This window comes from Carlito syrichta, unplaced genomic scaffold (genome assembly GCF_000164805.1).
Source record: "Carlito syrichta isolate Samal-C Ts95f unplaced genomic scaffold, Tarsius_syrichta-2.0.1 Scaffold303652, whole genome shotgun sequence".
Lineage (NCBI taxonomy): Eukaryota > Metazoa > Chordata > Mammalia > Primates > Tarsiidae > Carlito > Carlito syrichta.
The window spans coordinates 740,484-756,482 of NW_007247748.1; the positions used below are offsets into that span (position 1 = coordinate 740,484).

Consider the following 15,999-nt stretch of genomic DNA (forward strand, 5'->3'; position numbering starts at 1 on the left):
CACCCTTGGCTGCTTCCAGGCACAGCAACTCACTAGGGGAGGCAGTGATTCTCCCGTAAGCTCCAACACCATGACCCCTAATAAAGCGAACTGAAGGAAAGTCAACTTGGCCTGCGTTCACCCTGATTTTTTTCTCATAAGAGGTCTCAGGTGGTTTGGCTTCACCGAGTAATCCCTTCCTCCCATATCATTTTTTCCAGCAAAACGTAGGGTTCCCACCCTGAGCCAAGCACTGGAAACACAAGAGCAGGAGTCCCTTTCCCACGAGGCCTCAGCGTGGACAGGGTTCCACCCTTGGCCTCTGCTGTTCCACCAGCCCTGAGCTGAGCCGAGCACTCAGATCTGTGCTCCCAGGCCTTGCTCTTCTACAAAGCTACGTGGACTGGCTCTTCTGTTACTGACTAGATGACACGCAGGCCACATGTGGCTTTCCATTCACCAGAGACGTCAGTGTGGAAGGACACCCAGCCTTGGACATCAACCCACGGATCTCAAAAAGACTCACTTCTGACCCCCCAAAAGGTGGGAGAGAGACAGGGAGGAAGAGGAAGAGCCCCTTGGGGGGAGGATGGATGGGGGAGTACCTGCACCCGTGAAGTGGGTGGCTGAGAAAAAAGCCAAGGCCCTGAGCTGGAGAACAACATCGCCTTGAATTTGAGGGCATCTTCCATCCCTATAGCTAAGCCCTTTCCATCAATTCTGCTGGAGGACGGCAGCCCAGACTCCCTGAACAATATCGGCCTCTGCCCAGTGACTGGCACGAAGCGGGAGCCATGGAAGCCTCCTGGGATCCAGCCTTTCCCCCCTCACCTCCAGAAAGCTCACTCCCAAGTTCTGCCAGAGAGGAGGTGCAAAGACAGAGCTGATGGCAGGGAAGCGTCGCAGCTGGAGAGCTTCAGCTGAAGCCACCTACTCCTACCAAATAGGAAACTGCTAAGAGGCTGAGAGTTCTGCGTGGGCATGGTAACACACCTTATCTTTGTGATGCTGCAGGTCTGTTTGCTTTGACCTCTGAGCCTACAGAATTTGGGCTCTTTGAAGAGGTAGCAGCCGGCGGCTGGGACTCTGCTCCTGACTTGCCACGTACTTTCCATACCGAGGAGAGTGACCCCGGGGCTCCCACAGTCACACATCTCCTCAGACCTGGGCCAGCTCTTCCCGGCCACTGGTTTGGAATGCAGCCGTGGGAAACACAGTGGCACTGTGAGCGCGGCAGAGATGGGGGGCCAGCAATCAGGAGGACTTGTGGAACCAAAAGTCTTGCCCTCCTCGATTGGCGCCGAGAGACCAGAGCTCAGTCCCAGGGCCCCGGGACTAAGGTATGTACCTTCTTTGCATTGGATGATATTGTGTTGGCCATTAAACTTTCCAGGTAGCTGCCAAGACTAATGCCCTTCACGGTGATGATGGCTTCTTGGGTGAGCACCGTCCTGTAGGAGAGCAGGCAGTGAGGGGTGGCCGGCCGAGACAGGGGCTCTGCCCCGCCCCAACCCCTGCATTCAACGCGTCACTCCCAGGATGAGACACTTACATGTCTGGGTTCTCCGGATGGGGTGTGTACACCAGCCTCTCATTAACCGACACTAAATTTGTGAGTGTGATCTTAAAAAAAAAAAAAAAGAAACGATAGCTTTAAATTTGATTTATCTTGTATTTCTTCCCAAACAATAGCTTTAAATTTGATTTGTCTTGCATTTCTTCCCAAATCATACTCTTCCATTTCCAAATTAGTACTTATTGGAGCCAGAACAGAAGAAACTTTTAGGCACGAAAGATGCCACTCCACTAAGTCCTAGGGACACTATGGCTTAGCTACCCCTTCCGGTAACTGTCATGGGCCCTCTCTCCACCCCACCCCAAGCCTGCACAGGGCTCTGGCCCTCAAGGTGCTGCCAAGCTGCCACAGCCATTAGCAGTTGCAGGCAAGGACCACGTTGTCTTGTGTGTCCAGATAAGTGAGCGGAAAGCTTCCCACCCCCCCATAGCAGACCCGGAAGCACTGTCTCCCGGAACTGGGTGGGATGGACCCTGAATCTACAGGAAGAATGAAAAGGCCTTATCTCCTCCAGTGCTGTTCCCTGTAAACAGACTAACTCTTTACAATTACGTTTCCTGTCAAAAACTTTCCAGAACGTCACTATCCGACAGAATTTTCTGGAATAAACAGCATTGTCCTGTGTGTGTGCTGTCAGATGTGGTGGCTACAAACACATGCAGCTAATGAACGTCTGAAATGTGGCTCAAGTAGAACAGAAATTTTTTTTACTTTATTTAATCTTAATTTAAATGTAAACGGCTGCATGTGGCTGGCAGCTGCCACACCAGAAGGTAGAGCTCCAGGAGAGTATCACTGCTTAATCCGATCTACCCTCTTCTCAAAAGATTTTACAGCAACAAAAGACCATCTTGAAGAAGTCTAAGTAGTGAAAGGCAAGATAACCCTTCAGCAGTGATAACCTCCAATTTTTGCTCATGTGACCCTCTCTCCCTGACACCTCCACTGGCCTCACTGTCCTCATGAAAGCGCTTAGTAGGAAATCTCTTTCCTCCTCGAGCGTGGTGTCAACAAGAGTCCCAAATGCACAGGTATTACACTGTGCAGAAACATTTAACACTACCTACCCACAACTCTGCTCTGATCAGCTGTTGTCACTTTATGTGCAATATTCTTATGACAGTCACTGTGATTTCTTTTTTTGTGTTGGAGTCTCATTCTGTCGCCCAGACTGGAGTGCAGTGGCACGCTCACGGCCACTGCAGCCTCGACCTGCTGAGCTCAGGCAATCCTTTCATCTCAGTCTGCCAAGTAGCCAGAATTACAGGCATGAGCTACCACGCCCAGATAAGTTTTTTGATTTACTGTAGAGATGAGATCTCTCCAGGTTGCCCAGGCTGGCCCTGAACCCACGGGCTCAGGCAATCCTCTCGCCTCGGCCTCCCAAAGTGCTGGGATGACAGGCTTGAGCCACCGTGCCCGGCTCACTGTGTTTTCAAAATCTTATTTCCCTTCATTAATCTTCCTAGCCATCCTCTGAGGGTGGTTCTTTCCTTTCTTACACAAGAAATGTGAGCCTTAGAAAACGACATCCTCAGTCTCACAGTCAGCCAGTGATCATTTAGGATGGACACTCACGTCTGTCCTGCTCGAAGTCCTGTTTCTTTTCCACTAGCCCTCACTCTAGCATAAGCTGTCCCTCTTCACTGACCACAGAGCTTTCTGAAGGGTGCAGTGGAATTTCCCACATAGATAAGGACTTTCTGGGGTAAAGCAAATACATAAACTTGCAGGAATGGCAAGAGGGGACTAACCGATAGGGACCCCCCACAGGTTCCTGTGACTTCACGTGCAAGGAATGCCTGGGGCAAGGGAGCCAACGGAACAGGGAGGTTGGCAAAGGCCCAGGTGGTATATCAGGGAGTTGGGGCCTTACCCTATGAGGGTTCGGAGGCTCATCTCCCAGCACACGAGCACACACTCCACTACCTGCTATGGAAGACCTTCCTGGCTGGGCAGGGGGTGGCTGCCAGCACAGAGGCAATCCAGAGGCTGCTCTCACACCTCCTTAGGAATCCAAAGGTGCTCCCAAGACACCCTTTGAGGCTGGAATTAGTAATCTCACGGACCCCTAACAGCTCCAAACTCAGAGGTCTCCAAAGATGCCGAGAGGATGGGAAACTCCCCTAGTGCTACTCAGCTCTGTCTCCATCCACTGCAGCCCGCCAGCCCCTGTCTGCCCACGGATGGGCCCAGGTCACTCCCTCCCTCATCGCAGCACCCCGGCCCGCACTCTCAGCTTCAGACCTGGATACTCCCCCACCCACTGTGCAGAGTCCCTGCAGACTTCATACTCAGGATGCCCCAAACCAAAATCCTCTCTGTCTCCTCAGACCCGGCCCCATGACTGGCCCACCACTGAGCTGGTACCCAAACCAGAGAGCACAGTTGTTGCACCCCGAACCCTTCCGTTCCCCTTCTCTCAACGCCCTGTCCCCGGCAGCCTCCCCCCACCTCTCATCTCAACGACTGGTCTCACGGCCCAGGCCCCAACATCTCCTGTTCTCTCCACAAAGCTACCAGGGCAATCTGCCCAAGACACGACCCGATTACATCACCTTGCTGCAACCAACTTTCGATGGCTCCCTATTACCACACACCAGACTTCTAACTCCTCTGCCTTCTGCAGTTTGGCCTCTGCCCCTCCAGTCTCATCTCTCCCACACCACCTTCCCCTCTTAATCTCCAATGTCACCCGTAGCTCTCTAAAGTTCAAGGGTGCCTACTGCCAGCCCTTAAGTCCTAGCCCATTTGTCAGTGCCTCTGTGAAGTGCTCACACAGTGGCGTCATGGCTTCATGGTTTACACACCACCGCCTACATGAGTTGTTTAGATGTCCACCCGGGGATGAGAAAGCCAGCAAGGGCCAACATAGCTTTTACTTCTTCATTCCCCACCCCAGCACGATGCCAGCACCTGGCAGTCACCTGATACCCTATACTGATGGACCACTAGGTGGGCGATGACTTGAGCCAACAGGGTGGCGCGGGGACAGAGAAGGTGGGGGGAACCCAGGCACTGCCATCGTCTCACCCCTGCGGCCCACATCTATATTGCTGAAAACAAGTAGGATCTTACGAAATGAACCATTTTCCTAGGCCACACGTTTCCCTCAACATGCTCTCTGAACTTGCATTAGGCCAGTATACTTTTTTTATTTTGTTTTTGTTTTTTAAAGCAGGATTTATAAGAGGACAGAAAAGCTCTCACAGTGGAAGGGTACCCGAGGGGCTTGCCCTACATGTTTTTGAGAGAAGTGAGAGAGGAGTGAAGGGGGAAGGCAGTTTTAAAAATGACTGTCAGGTGGGAGGATCACTGGAGCCCAGGAGTTCGAGGCTGCTGAGCTGTGACTGTGCCACTGCACTCCAGCCTCAGCAGCAGAGCGAGACTTTGTCTCTTAAAAAAATTATAACAGGTTGGGCGCGGTGGCTCAGTCTGTAATCTCACCACTTTGAGAGGTCGAGGTGAGAAGACTGCCTGACCCCACGGGTTCAAGACCAGCCTGGGCAACATGGTGAGACCTTATCTCTACAATAAATCAAAAATTTGGCCAGGCATGGTGGCGTGCACCTGTAATTCCAGTTACTCAGAAGGCTGAGGCAGAAGAAGCACCTGAGCCCAGAGGTTGAGGTTGCGGTGGCCGTGAACGTGCCACTGCACTCTGGCCTGGACAACAGAGTAAGAGTCCGACTCAAAATATATAACAAAAAGTAAAAATAAAGTAAAAATGACTGTTGGTTGGACAGCCCACACAAAGAGGGCCCATGGGGGCTGGTCACAGTCTGCTGCTTGATCTGCCTGTTGGTCACAAGGTATGTTCACTTTGTGACAGTTCATCATTATTTGCATCTTTCTATGTAAGTATTATACTTGAATAAAAGATAAATAAAATACTGCTAAATAAATTCAGCCTTCCTATCAAAAATAAACAATCACAGACCACAGGTGGGCTGGAAATAAAATTAACTGAAGGCATGATGCGCCATCACCAAGAAATATCAAGCATGCACTCGTCTTAGGCCATTGCTTACATTGGTGGAACAAAGCTCCATTTTCTTCCCCACTGGATCCACAACAGAATGCTCCCGTATGTACGTCAAAGTCCTGCTGGTTCCCAAAATCTAAAAAGCAAAGCAAAACTAGTGTAGCGTTAACAATAATGTTTCATATCATCACAGAATACCATTTCATTTACTCATTTATTTTATTTACTAATTAATTCATCTCTGGGATGCCAGGGGCAGAGAGACAAAACCACTGTCTTAGCCGGACTCGGTGGCTCAGCCTGTAATCCCGTGCCTTTGGGAAGCTAAAGTGAGTGGATTGCCTGAGCCCACGGGTTCGAGACCTGCCTGGGCCGGCGAGACCTCATCTCTACAATAAATCAAAAAATCAGCCGGGCATGGTAGCACATGCCTGTAATTCCGGCTACTCGGAAGGCTGAGGTGGAAGGATCGCCGGAGCCCAGCAGGTCGAGGCTGCAGTGGCCGGGAGCGGCCACTGCACTCCAGTCTGGGCAACAGAATGAGACTCCAACTCAAAAAAACAAACAAAAAAACTGCTGTCTTCAGGGCACTTCCATTCCAGGTGAGAGATACCAAACCAAGAAATGGATTCAGAGTGGCCTGTAGGGCAGTGATAAGTGCCCGGACCCAAAATAAAGCAGTGTGTGGGGAGTCCTACTTCAGACAGGGCAGTGGGAAGACCCCTCTGCTGGGTGGGATCTGAGCAGAGACCCCAAAGGGTAGGTGCCAGAGTTCTGGGGTGAGGGCCCAGGCTGGACGGGCAGGTCTTGTAGCAGGAGCCTGGTGCTGGGTTCCGGGAAGGCAAGAAGTAGGGGTGGCAGAGAGGGTGGGATGGGGGATGGCTGCTGCCCAGAAGGGACAGGTGAGACCACCAGGGCCTGTGACCAGTAAGGACACGGACTGTACGAGGAGGGGAAATCAAGGGTGCGTCTAGGCCGGGAAGAGTCATGCTCAGATTCACATCTTTGGTGACTCCCTGTGGGCTCTGGGGAGTCCACTTGTTGAAGCCCTGGCCTCCAGTGCCTCAGAATGTGACAGGATGTGGGCGCCAGGCCTTTCAAGAGGCAATTAGGTAAAAAGCAGGCCATCTGGGTGGGCGCTAATCCAGGCTGACCGGTGTTCTGATGAGAGGAGAGATCAGGACACCCAGGCCCGGGATGTGCGTGACTCACAGCAAGAGCCTTCTGCCTCTGCACCAGGGCCAGATGGAGGCCCCGGGGCCCAGACGGAGGCCGGGGAAGGGGCTGCGCTGGGGAGGGGTGGCAGGGACAACCGGGCGGGGCTCACCGCTCTCACAAGGCTGGGCAGCCCCCACTCGGTGCTGAGCAGTCGCAGACTGTGCAGCCGGCCCCGGCAGTCCACGCGGCGCTGCAGCACGTCCACGCCCACCACGCACGGGTTCATCGGGTTCGGGTACTTCCTCATGGCTGCCTGGATGACCGTGTCCCACGGGTGGCTGTGGGGAAGCATAGCGTGAGCAGGGCCGCGAGGGTGGGAGAGAAGTCCTGGCTTTTTGCCTTCATGCCAGGTCCACAGGACCAGACAGACACCCCAGGAGTCCGGCTCCAGGCCACATCTGGGGCCTGTGACCACTGCCTGACAGGCCCCTGGACGGCCCTCCCCACCAAAGCCTGTCCCCCTGTGGTGGGCTCCAGCCCTCACCCCTTGCCAGGCACCACTCCTGATCAGGCCTAGGCGGGTATTTCCTCCCCTCTGACTCAGGGCCCTTCCTCCTCCTTGCCCTGCTCCTCTCCCAGTCCTGAAAGAGGCAGAATGCTTCTGCGTGGGTTTCAGGCAGTGACACCATTCTCCCCATCTCTGCTGTATGTCACTGGCCCTCCCTGGTGCTGTCCTTGGAAGACATGGGAGGATGTCACCCCGTGCTGGCCTCTTGCCTAGTTGCTGCCCTGAACGGAGGCTGGCCCGTGACCCTCTGCTGGGCTTGTCCTGCTTGACCACCTTCATACCTGGCAGCTCGAGGGTGTTAATAGCACAGCACACCTGCCCTCTAGTTATCCGGAACAGGCCACTGCTCTCAGCTCTGTGCAACGAAGACTGAACTACTTTGTTCCAGTGTCTAAGTGGAATAGGACTTGAAGCAGCTACTTTTTTTTCTTTTTCTTTTTCTTTTTTTTTCAATTGCTGTCTTCTGAAATCTTCTTTCCTGCAGACATAGGAAACGCCCTGCTTCAACATATCTACTCACTCCCCTTTGAAGAAGCCACCACTCACAAAGGAGGCAGGACAGGAAAAGCTTCAATGTTCATTTTCCTTTAATGACCCCCATCTCACTGAATGGCAGGTGCAGGCAGCTAGGCGATAGCAAGAGAAGTTCACTTGAATATCTTGCCCTGATTGAAGGCTTTGCCCACATGCTGGAAGGTCCCCTCCCAGGAAAAGTACTCTCGCACCAGTATCTGGGCCTCCTCGCTGCCAGGATCCAGTTTCCCTCAAATGCTGGAACCTTGCCGGCAGGAAATTTGTGGAGAAATTCAGGGGTGCAGTTCGTTAGGCCAAAGTGGAAGTGGGGTGACGCAGAGAGCACATGGATCTGAGCCTGCTGTACTGAGCAGCAATGAGGGCCTTGAAGGCCCTCCAGTTTTCAGGATATGTGTACAGGGTCCCAGCCGCCATGGTGATTCCGCAGAGAAAGCTACTTTTTTTCCTGATTATAAAAACTGTCACCAAAATTTTGAAAAATAAAGAAAAGCATGAAGACCTTTCGAATAACCTACAGTTTTACTCCAGAGTTAACGCCCCTCACCAGGCTTGTGTCCACATGAAGGTAAGCCTCAATTTCCCCAAGGCGCCCCCCCCCAGGAGGATGGCAAGGCCACAGGGACAGTGATGGCCTGTGTGGGCCGGCTAGTAGTGCTCACCCCACTGGCCTGCCAGGTCCTTCAGTCTGTGGGAGTCTGGAAGTGGCCCCTGAGGGCAGCACTCGCCTTCCCTAGCCCTAAACCCTTGCGCTTCAAGAGGGCACACACCTTCCCCCTGCTCTACTTCCTGCCATCAGAGAGGTCCCAGGCCGCACACTGCCAGTCAGGACTCTACACATGGTCAGGCCTGAAACCTACAGGGGTCTGATATACACATCTGAGAGGGCCCAAAGAGCCAGGCCTGCATGCATGTTTAGCGTGGTCCTTCTCCCAGACCGCCCAGGGTGCTAGCAAGTCAGCTCATCATCCTGATGGCCCTAATCCGTTCTTCCTCCGGGATACACTCTTTCCTAAGAAGCCTCTGAGCCTCTGCAGATAAACATATCTCGACAACACCATCATTTATCCTGTATTCAGACAAACCTCAACAACATTTGCAGACACAGCCCAGACACCAGGCCTAGACACACATATACACATGTGTGCACACATGCAAGTGTACGTATACAGGTGTACATGCACACACGCATGTCTTAAAAAATCAAATGGGGATCATACTCAACATATGAGTTTATCATCCACCTTTTATAACTGATGAACATTTTCCCATACCATGAAGCCATTTTCAAAAATATGATTTTCGGGCCGGGCACGGTGGCTCACATCTATAATCCCAGCACTGTGGGAGGCTGAGATGAGAAGACTGCCTGAGCCCACTGGTTTGAGACCAGCCTGGGCAACTTGGTGAGACCTCATCTCTACAATTAAAAAAAAAAATTAGCTGGGTGTGGTAGCACGTGTCTGTAGTTCCAGCTACTTGGAAGGCTGAGACGAAAGGATCACCTGAGCAGGTGGAGGCTGCAGTGGCTGTGAGCATGCCACTGCACTCCAGCCTGGGTGACAGAGTGAGACTCCAAATAAATAAATAAATAAATATATTAACATATATATATATATATATATATATATGTATATATATATATACACACACACATGAGTTTCAACAGCTGAATGACAGAGCCTCCTGTAGATATCTACATGTCACCAGTCTCCTACAGTAGATTACTTCAAATGTTACACTGTAAATTAAGATAGTAGCAAACATTTGTATACATTAGTCTTTCAACAAATCTAATTTTTCCTTAGGATAAAATTCTAGAAATGAAATTACTAAATCAAATACCAACGATTATGAACATATTGAAGTTCTTTGTTCCATATTTGATGGCTGTTTTTTGTGTTTTTTTTAAATTGAGGTCTTACTCTGTCACTCAGGCTGGAGTGCAGTGGTACGGCTCACCACAGCCTTGGCCTCCTGGGTTCCAGTGATTCTCCTGCCTCAGCCTCCTAAATAGGTGGGACTACAGGCTCGTGCCATTACAATAATTTTTTTATTTTTTGTAAAGACAAAGTCTCTCTATGTTGCCTAGGCTGATCTTGAACTCCTAGGCTCAAGCAATCCTCCTGCTTTGGCCTTCCAAAGTGCTAGGATTACAGGCACGAGACAACACACCCAGCCTGATGTCCTGTTTAATATACTTGAGTGATCATTAAGTTAATTTAGCCTCATACAACTATCATGCTAGATGACAAAGTCAGCAGCAGGGCCCAGCTCTCTACCCTATGTTCTCTCCATGACATTCAGTGGCCTCTAGATTGTCAGGTCCTGGTTTCAAATTCCTTCTTAACAAAGAAATACTTAGGTTCAGTGTTTCAAACCATGCAATCATGTCACTAAGTTAACGAGTCCACTGGCTTTAACATAAAGGGAAGAAGAAGCAGAGGTTGGGTTGGTCCTGGTCACTCTCTGCTCTCAGAGGCTCATGGGAAGAACTGTCAGGGACATGACGGACCCCAGATCTAGGAAGGAAGGCGAGTCTAGAGACACAAGAAAAGCAGTAAAGGTCTGAGTTTTCCAGTTAAGCTCCTTAGACTTGTTCCCATAGAAGTCATTAAGCAGAACCCACATGTCTTCTACAATTAAGCTTCAAACTGTCTGAATGTTGAGAGATACTTACATTAAGTTTATCCTAAATAATGTTCCTTTTATGTAAAAATATTGCTTCTTTCTGGCTGATGATTTAAACGAAATACAACCAGCTTAAAATATGCACATAGGCCAGGAGCAGTGGCTCACGCCTGTAATCCCAGCATTTTGGGAGGCGGAGGTGAGAGGACTGCCTGAGCCCAGTGGTTCGAGACCAGCCTGGGCAACTTGGTGAGACCTCATCTCTACCATAAATCACAAAAACTAGCTAGATGTGGTGGTGTGTGCCTGTAGTTCCAACTACTTGGAAGGCTGAGATGAAAGTATCACCTGAGCCCAGCAGGTTGAGTCTGCAGTAGCCATGAATGTACCACTGTACTCCAGCCTGGGTGACAGAGTGAGACTCCAACTCAAAAAAAAAATGCACATAAATAATTCTAGCAATTGTAGTAGGATGACCACATAATACAGACCTCAACAGAGCAATGGAGAAACAGAATGGACAAATGTAATAACAGCTTCTATTAAACAACAAGGTCTAAGCACAGCAAATCAGCAGCACAGACTTGATTAAATAGCCTGACTTGTTTGACCGGTGAAACTCACAAAGCCTGGCAATGTCAAGTATTGGACAGGGCCTGGGAAACAGGGAGAGGCAAGTGCTGGCAGACAGACACCCTGGCGAGAACTGCCCTGGAGCTGAAAATGGACCCCGTCCCCCATCTGCCAGCATTCTCAGCTGCCTGGCTAGACAGAGGAGGAGCATGCTGAAGTCTGTTTCAGGAGGAGACTGCTCAGAACACAAGGCCAGTCTCCTAAGGACATCGTAAGGAAAGGGTAGAGATCAACTGTATCACGGCTGGACCCCTGAGTACTCTACCCTTTGGGATTCTGGGCAGGAAACAGGAAGAATGCCAGAAGCCCTGGGCTGGTGGGTGCCCACTCGCTGCTGCCACCACCGCCACTCCAGTTCTGGAAAGAACAACGAAAAAGCTGCTTATTCAGACTTGGTAACTGCAGATATTTTCTTGAAAATTAATCAAGTAAGCCTGTCACTTCAAGGTAAACTGATAGCATTTGCTGCCAAAGATAAAATTTAGCACTCAAGTGATAATTATAAGTTTAGAAAACTTGATGCTACCGTGAGCTGGATGACTGTCCCATCCTGCAAACTCAGTGGAGGCATAGCAGGGTGCCAAAAAAAACCCAAAACACACAGACATTTCAAGAGATGCTATGTATGTATTACTTCTCAAAGGTGAATTGAATTACAGCAGCTACGTGTAGTTCACTCAAAAGATGGTGTGAATCAAATGAATGCCAGTGTCACCATGGGGCAGGCAGGGCAATGAAAATGGTGTTCGAGGAGCGCAAGACCATTCTGAAGTGGTACCTGAAATTCGAGAATGCTGTGGAAGTACCACAACAGATGCACAAGTATGCAACAGAACCTCCAACACGCCCTACAAATGCACGCTTTCGTGATGAGCTTGAGATGCATGGTACTGTGTGTGATGTGCACAAGGGAAGATCTGGGAGGCCTCACACAGCAACCAGTCCTGCTTCTTCTGCTGTGGTGTTGGAAAGTTTCTGCCACAGAGGTCTACCAAACAATGTGCACCTCTTGTAGTTGCAGAAGTCAGACGTGACTTGTATTCATCTTGTGTTATCGACATATATTGAGTATTACAATTTTAATACAATTTTTTTCTTTCTTAAAATATGTATGCCCTTTTTTGGCACCCTCTGTCTATTCCAAATAACATACTTGGGTAAAATTTAAGTACAAGACAGGCCGATGGGTTAGTGTAATAGCGCTCATTACTCTGGTCATTATAGTTTCAGATTTTCTATTGCAACTAACTCTTAAGAAGCTACTGCTTGTTTGGTCACAGTAGCAAAGAGTAGCCACGATTACTTTAAAAGACACTAAATCCAGTTGCACATTTGTGCAAGGCCAGGATCTCTCTATATTTCCCCCAAAACAACATCTTGCAGAACACAGAGTACAGAGGCAGATATGAGAGTGAAGCAATCTTTCATGAGCCAGACTGTAGACCTTAGCAAAAATAGAAAGTGCCACTCCTCTAATTTTCATACAGGTTTTAAAAGGTTAATTTTAGCCGGGTTCAGTGGCTCAGCCAGCACTTTGGGAGGCCAAGGTGAGTGGATTGCCTGAGTCCACGGGTTCGAGACCCACCCGGGCAACTTGGCGAGACCTCGTCTCTACAATAAATCCAAAATTAGCCAGGTATGGTAGTGCGAGCCTGTAGTTCTGGCTACTTGGAAGGCTGAGGCGGAAGGATCCCCGGAGCCCAGCAGGTCGAGGCTGCGGTGGCCGGGAGCATGCCACTGCCCTCCAGTCTGGGCGACAGAGTGAGACTCCAACTCAAAAAAATAAAATAAAATGTTAATTTTGTTTTAAGGATGTGGGGTACAATTCAGGATTAGGTATGTAAGTGGTCATCACACAGGTGAAGTTTGGGCCTCCCATTAATCCTCACTTTGCCTGTTTGGGGATCAGATGCCCTTACTGATGTTATGATGCCCCCACCCCCCTTCCCTGGCAGTGTCCTGCTACTGCCAATCCCTTTCTTGCAGTATTTTGACAAGTGTTCAGGATCCACTAATGAGAACATGTGGTACTCAGTTCTTTGTTTCTGTTATTATTGTTAATTTTAATTCCTAATATGGCAAATATTGATAGATATAACCCACATAAACAAAAGCTGTTTGGGGTCCCCATTCTTTTCCGAAGAGAGTGAGCGGGTCTTGAGGTCACAGAACTTGAAATCTGCTGGCCTTGTGGGCCCTTGATTAAGTGGATGAGAAATGGGCTGCTCATTCCAGTACGATGTGTAATCGGGGCAAACGTAATGCCCCCTCAGTAGGAGAGAGGACTGATGGCGGCACACTCATACGGCTATTATAATCTACCTCTATGTAGGTATCTACATCTAAACATCTCAAAAGCATACTGTTGAGAAGAAAAACTGCAGAGGAGCTGGACAAGATGATGCCACTGATTTCAATTTTAGAAAAACAAACAATATGACATGTGTGATAAGGACACACACACACACACATAAATGCAATCTGACAGGCCTTTGGAAAGTGACCTTCAGAAGGGTATCTAGCAAATCTTTCCTCATGGCTGCTTGTGGGGAGGGGGAGAGCAGGCCTTTTGCTCTCACCTGTAACATTTACTTCCTCTTCCCTGCACCTGGCTGGAAGGCAGGCCTGTTCTAGGCATCATCTCCCCCAGAGCCTTTTCTGCCCTCAGAGGGCATCTCCAGACCTTTCCTGGCAGGTGTCAGAATCAAGGGTGTGTACAGCCTCAAATCCTGCTGGAAATCTTGTGACAGGCTCTATGATTGAAGATTTTGCCACAGACCTGAGGTTTCAGGCAAGAGTCAAAGCTGGGAAGAGGCAATTTACAAATCTGCATATATAAACCCTGTTCATGTATAAATGCCTTTCTGAATTTGGTCCTGTTATCTTAAGGTACTACTTAAATAAAACAATGTCTAGGTTAAGCGCATGTTAATTCAACTGGCTCGTTCCCTAGGGCTCTGTTTCTTTAGGAGTGTTTAGTGCTGTCTGCTTGGCGGTCCCAAGGCCTGTGGAGTTTCTCCTGGAAACGGACACAGAAGAAACAGTGACAAGGAAAGTATTTGTGCCTCATTATTTCTTCTTTTTTTTTTCAGTTGGAATCTCACTCTGTCACTCAGGCTGGAGTGCTGTGGCACACTCATGGCCACCCCAGTGTCGACCGGCTGGGCTCCGGCAATCCTTCCGCCTCAGCCTTCTAAATAGACGGACCTACAGACACCTGCTACCACATCCGGCTAATTTTTTATTTATTGTAGAGATGAGGTCTTGCCAAGTTGCCCGGGCTGGTCTTGAACCTGCGGGTGAGGCAATCCACTCGCCTTGGTCTCCCAAAGTGTAGGGATGACAGGCTGAGCCACCGTGCCTGACCCCAAAAAGCTTTAATACATGGTGGCAGTGGGGCACGATGGCTCATGCCTGTAATACTAGCACTTTGGGAGGCCAAGGTGAGAGAATTGCTTGAGCCCAGAAGTTCAAGACCAGCCTGGGCAACATAGCAAGACCTCATAGCGATACCCAGGCATCGATGGTATGCAAAGACTTCTCCCCTTCCATCTAGATGGCATGTAGGGTTAGGGCCCCATTCTTGTCTTTCAGAGGGCCCCACTTGAGAAGGTTGTAGGCTGTACCAAAAAAAAAATCTCATCAAGTCTAATGATTTTATGAAAAGATAACCTCAGAGGCTTCAAAGCCACTTCGTAACTTAATACAATTTTGCACTTACAAAAGCCAAAGGGGCCAGGTACAGTGGCTCATGCCTGTAGTTCCAGCACTTTGGGAGGCAGAGGTAAGAGGACCGCTTGAGCTCAGGAGTTCAACACCAGCTTAGGCAACATAGTGAGACCTGGTCTCTACAAAAAAATAAAAAATTAGCTGGGTGTGGTGGTGCCTGTATATAATTCCAGCTACTCAGGAGGCTGAGGCAGACAAATCACCTGAATCCATGAGGTTGAGATTGCCTCATGATTGTGCTACTATACTCCAGCCTGGGTGACAGAATGAGACTCCAACTCAAAAAAAAAACAAAAAAAAACGCAAAGTGTCACACGTAAGTGGCTTATGGAGACGATACCACTTCAGTTGGGAGTGAATTTTTTTCCTGTATATTTGTACAGATTTATGCGGCATGTGCAGTTCTATTACATGTATGGATTGTGCACTAGTGAAGTCAGGGCTTCTAGAATATCCATCGGTCCTGTAAGATGCATTGTACCCGTTAACCAAGTTCTCACCATCCCCCCACATCATCATTCCACTCTCCACACGTCCACGTGAACACATTTTTTAGCAACCACTTACGAGGGGAACTTGTGATGCTTGTCTTTCTGTGTCTGACTCCTAAGCTAACGACCTTCCATTCCATTCATGTGCCCAAGCGGGCACTTTTATTTTTATTTTTTTAGTTGGAGTCTCACTCTGTCGCCCAGGCTCGAGTGCCGTGGCACACTCACAGCCACCCCAGCGTCGACCTGCTGGGCTCAGGTGATCCTTGTGCTCCAGCCTTCCAAGTAGCCGGAACTACAGGCACGCGCTACCACACCCGGCTAATTTTTGATTTATGGTAGAGCCGAGGTCTCGCCAAGTTGCCCGGGCGGGTCTCGAACCTGCGGGCTCAAGCAATCCACTCGCCTAGACCTCCCAAAGTGCTTGGATGACAGGCTGAGCCAACGAGCCCAGCCGAGGACACTTTATTATTGATCTGTAGAGCCAAAGCCTCGCCGTATTCCCCAGGCTGGTCTCGAACGCCTGACCTCAAGTGACCCTCCCACCTCGGTCTCCCAAAGGGCTGGGATGACAGAGTGCGCCATCGCGCCAGGCCTCCGAGAGGACGCTGGGAAGCAGCGGGCAGTTTTCCCTGCAGCGTGGAGGCCTCACGCCCACAAGCGAGCCCGGAGGCGATGCCCGCCAAGCCCCCTTCCCGCGCAGGTTCCGCCGCAGCTC

General features: G+C 49.8%; 1 protein-coding gene across 1 annotated transcript in view; it reads right to left on the reverse strand.

The window, feature by feature from the left end:
• Positions 1 to 7,054, reverse strand: part of PRELID3A (PRELI domain containing 3A) — a 7,807-nt gene extending 753 nt beyond the window's left edge. The window contains exons 1-4 of the mRNA XM_008058933.1: positions 6,868 to 7,054; positions 5,587 to 5,676; positions 1,532 to 1,602; positions 1,328 to 1,430 (exon numbers count right to left, since the gene is read on the reverse strand). Coding sequence (XP_008057124.1) covers positions 1,328 to 1,430; positions 1,532 to 1,602; positions 5,587 to 5,676; positions 6,868 to 7,050 — 447 coding nt within the window. The 5' untranslated portion in view covers positions 7,051 to 7,054. The remainder of the gene's footprint in view (positions 1 to 1,327; positions 1,431 to 1,531; positions 1,603 to 5,586; positions 5,677 to 6,867) is intronic.
• Between the last annotated feature and the right edge of the window lie 8,945 nt (positions 7,055 to 15,999).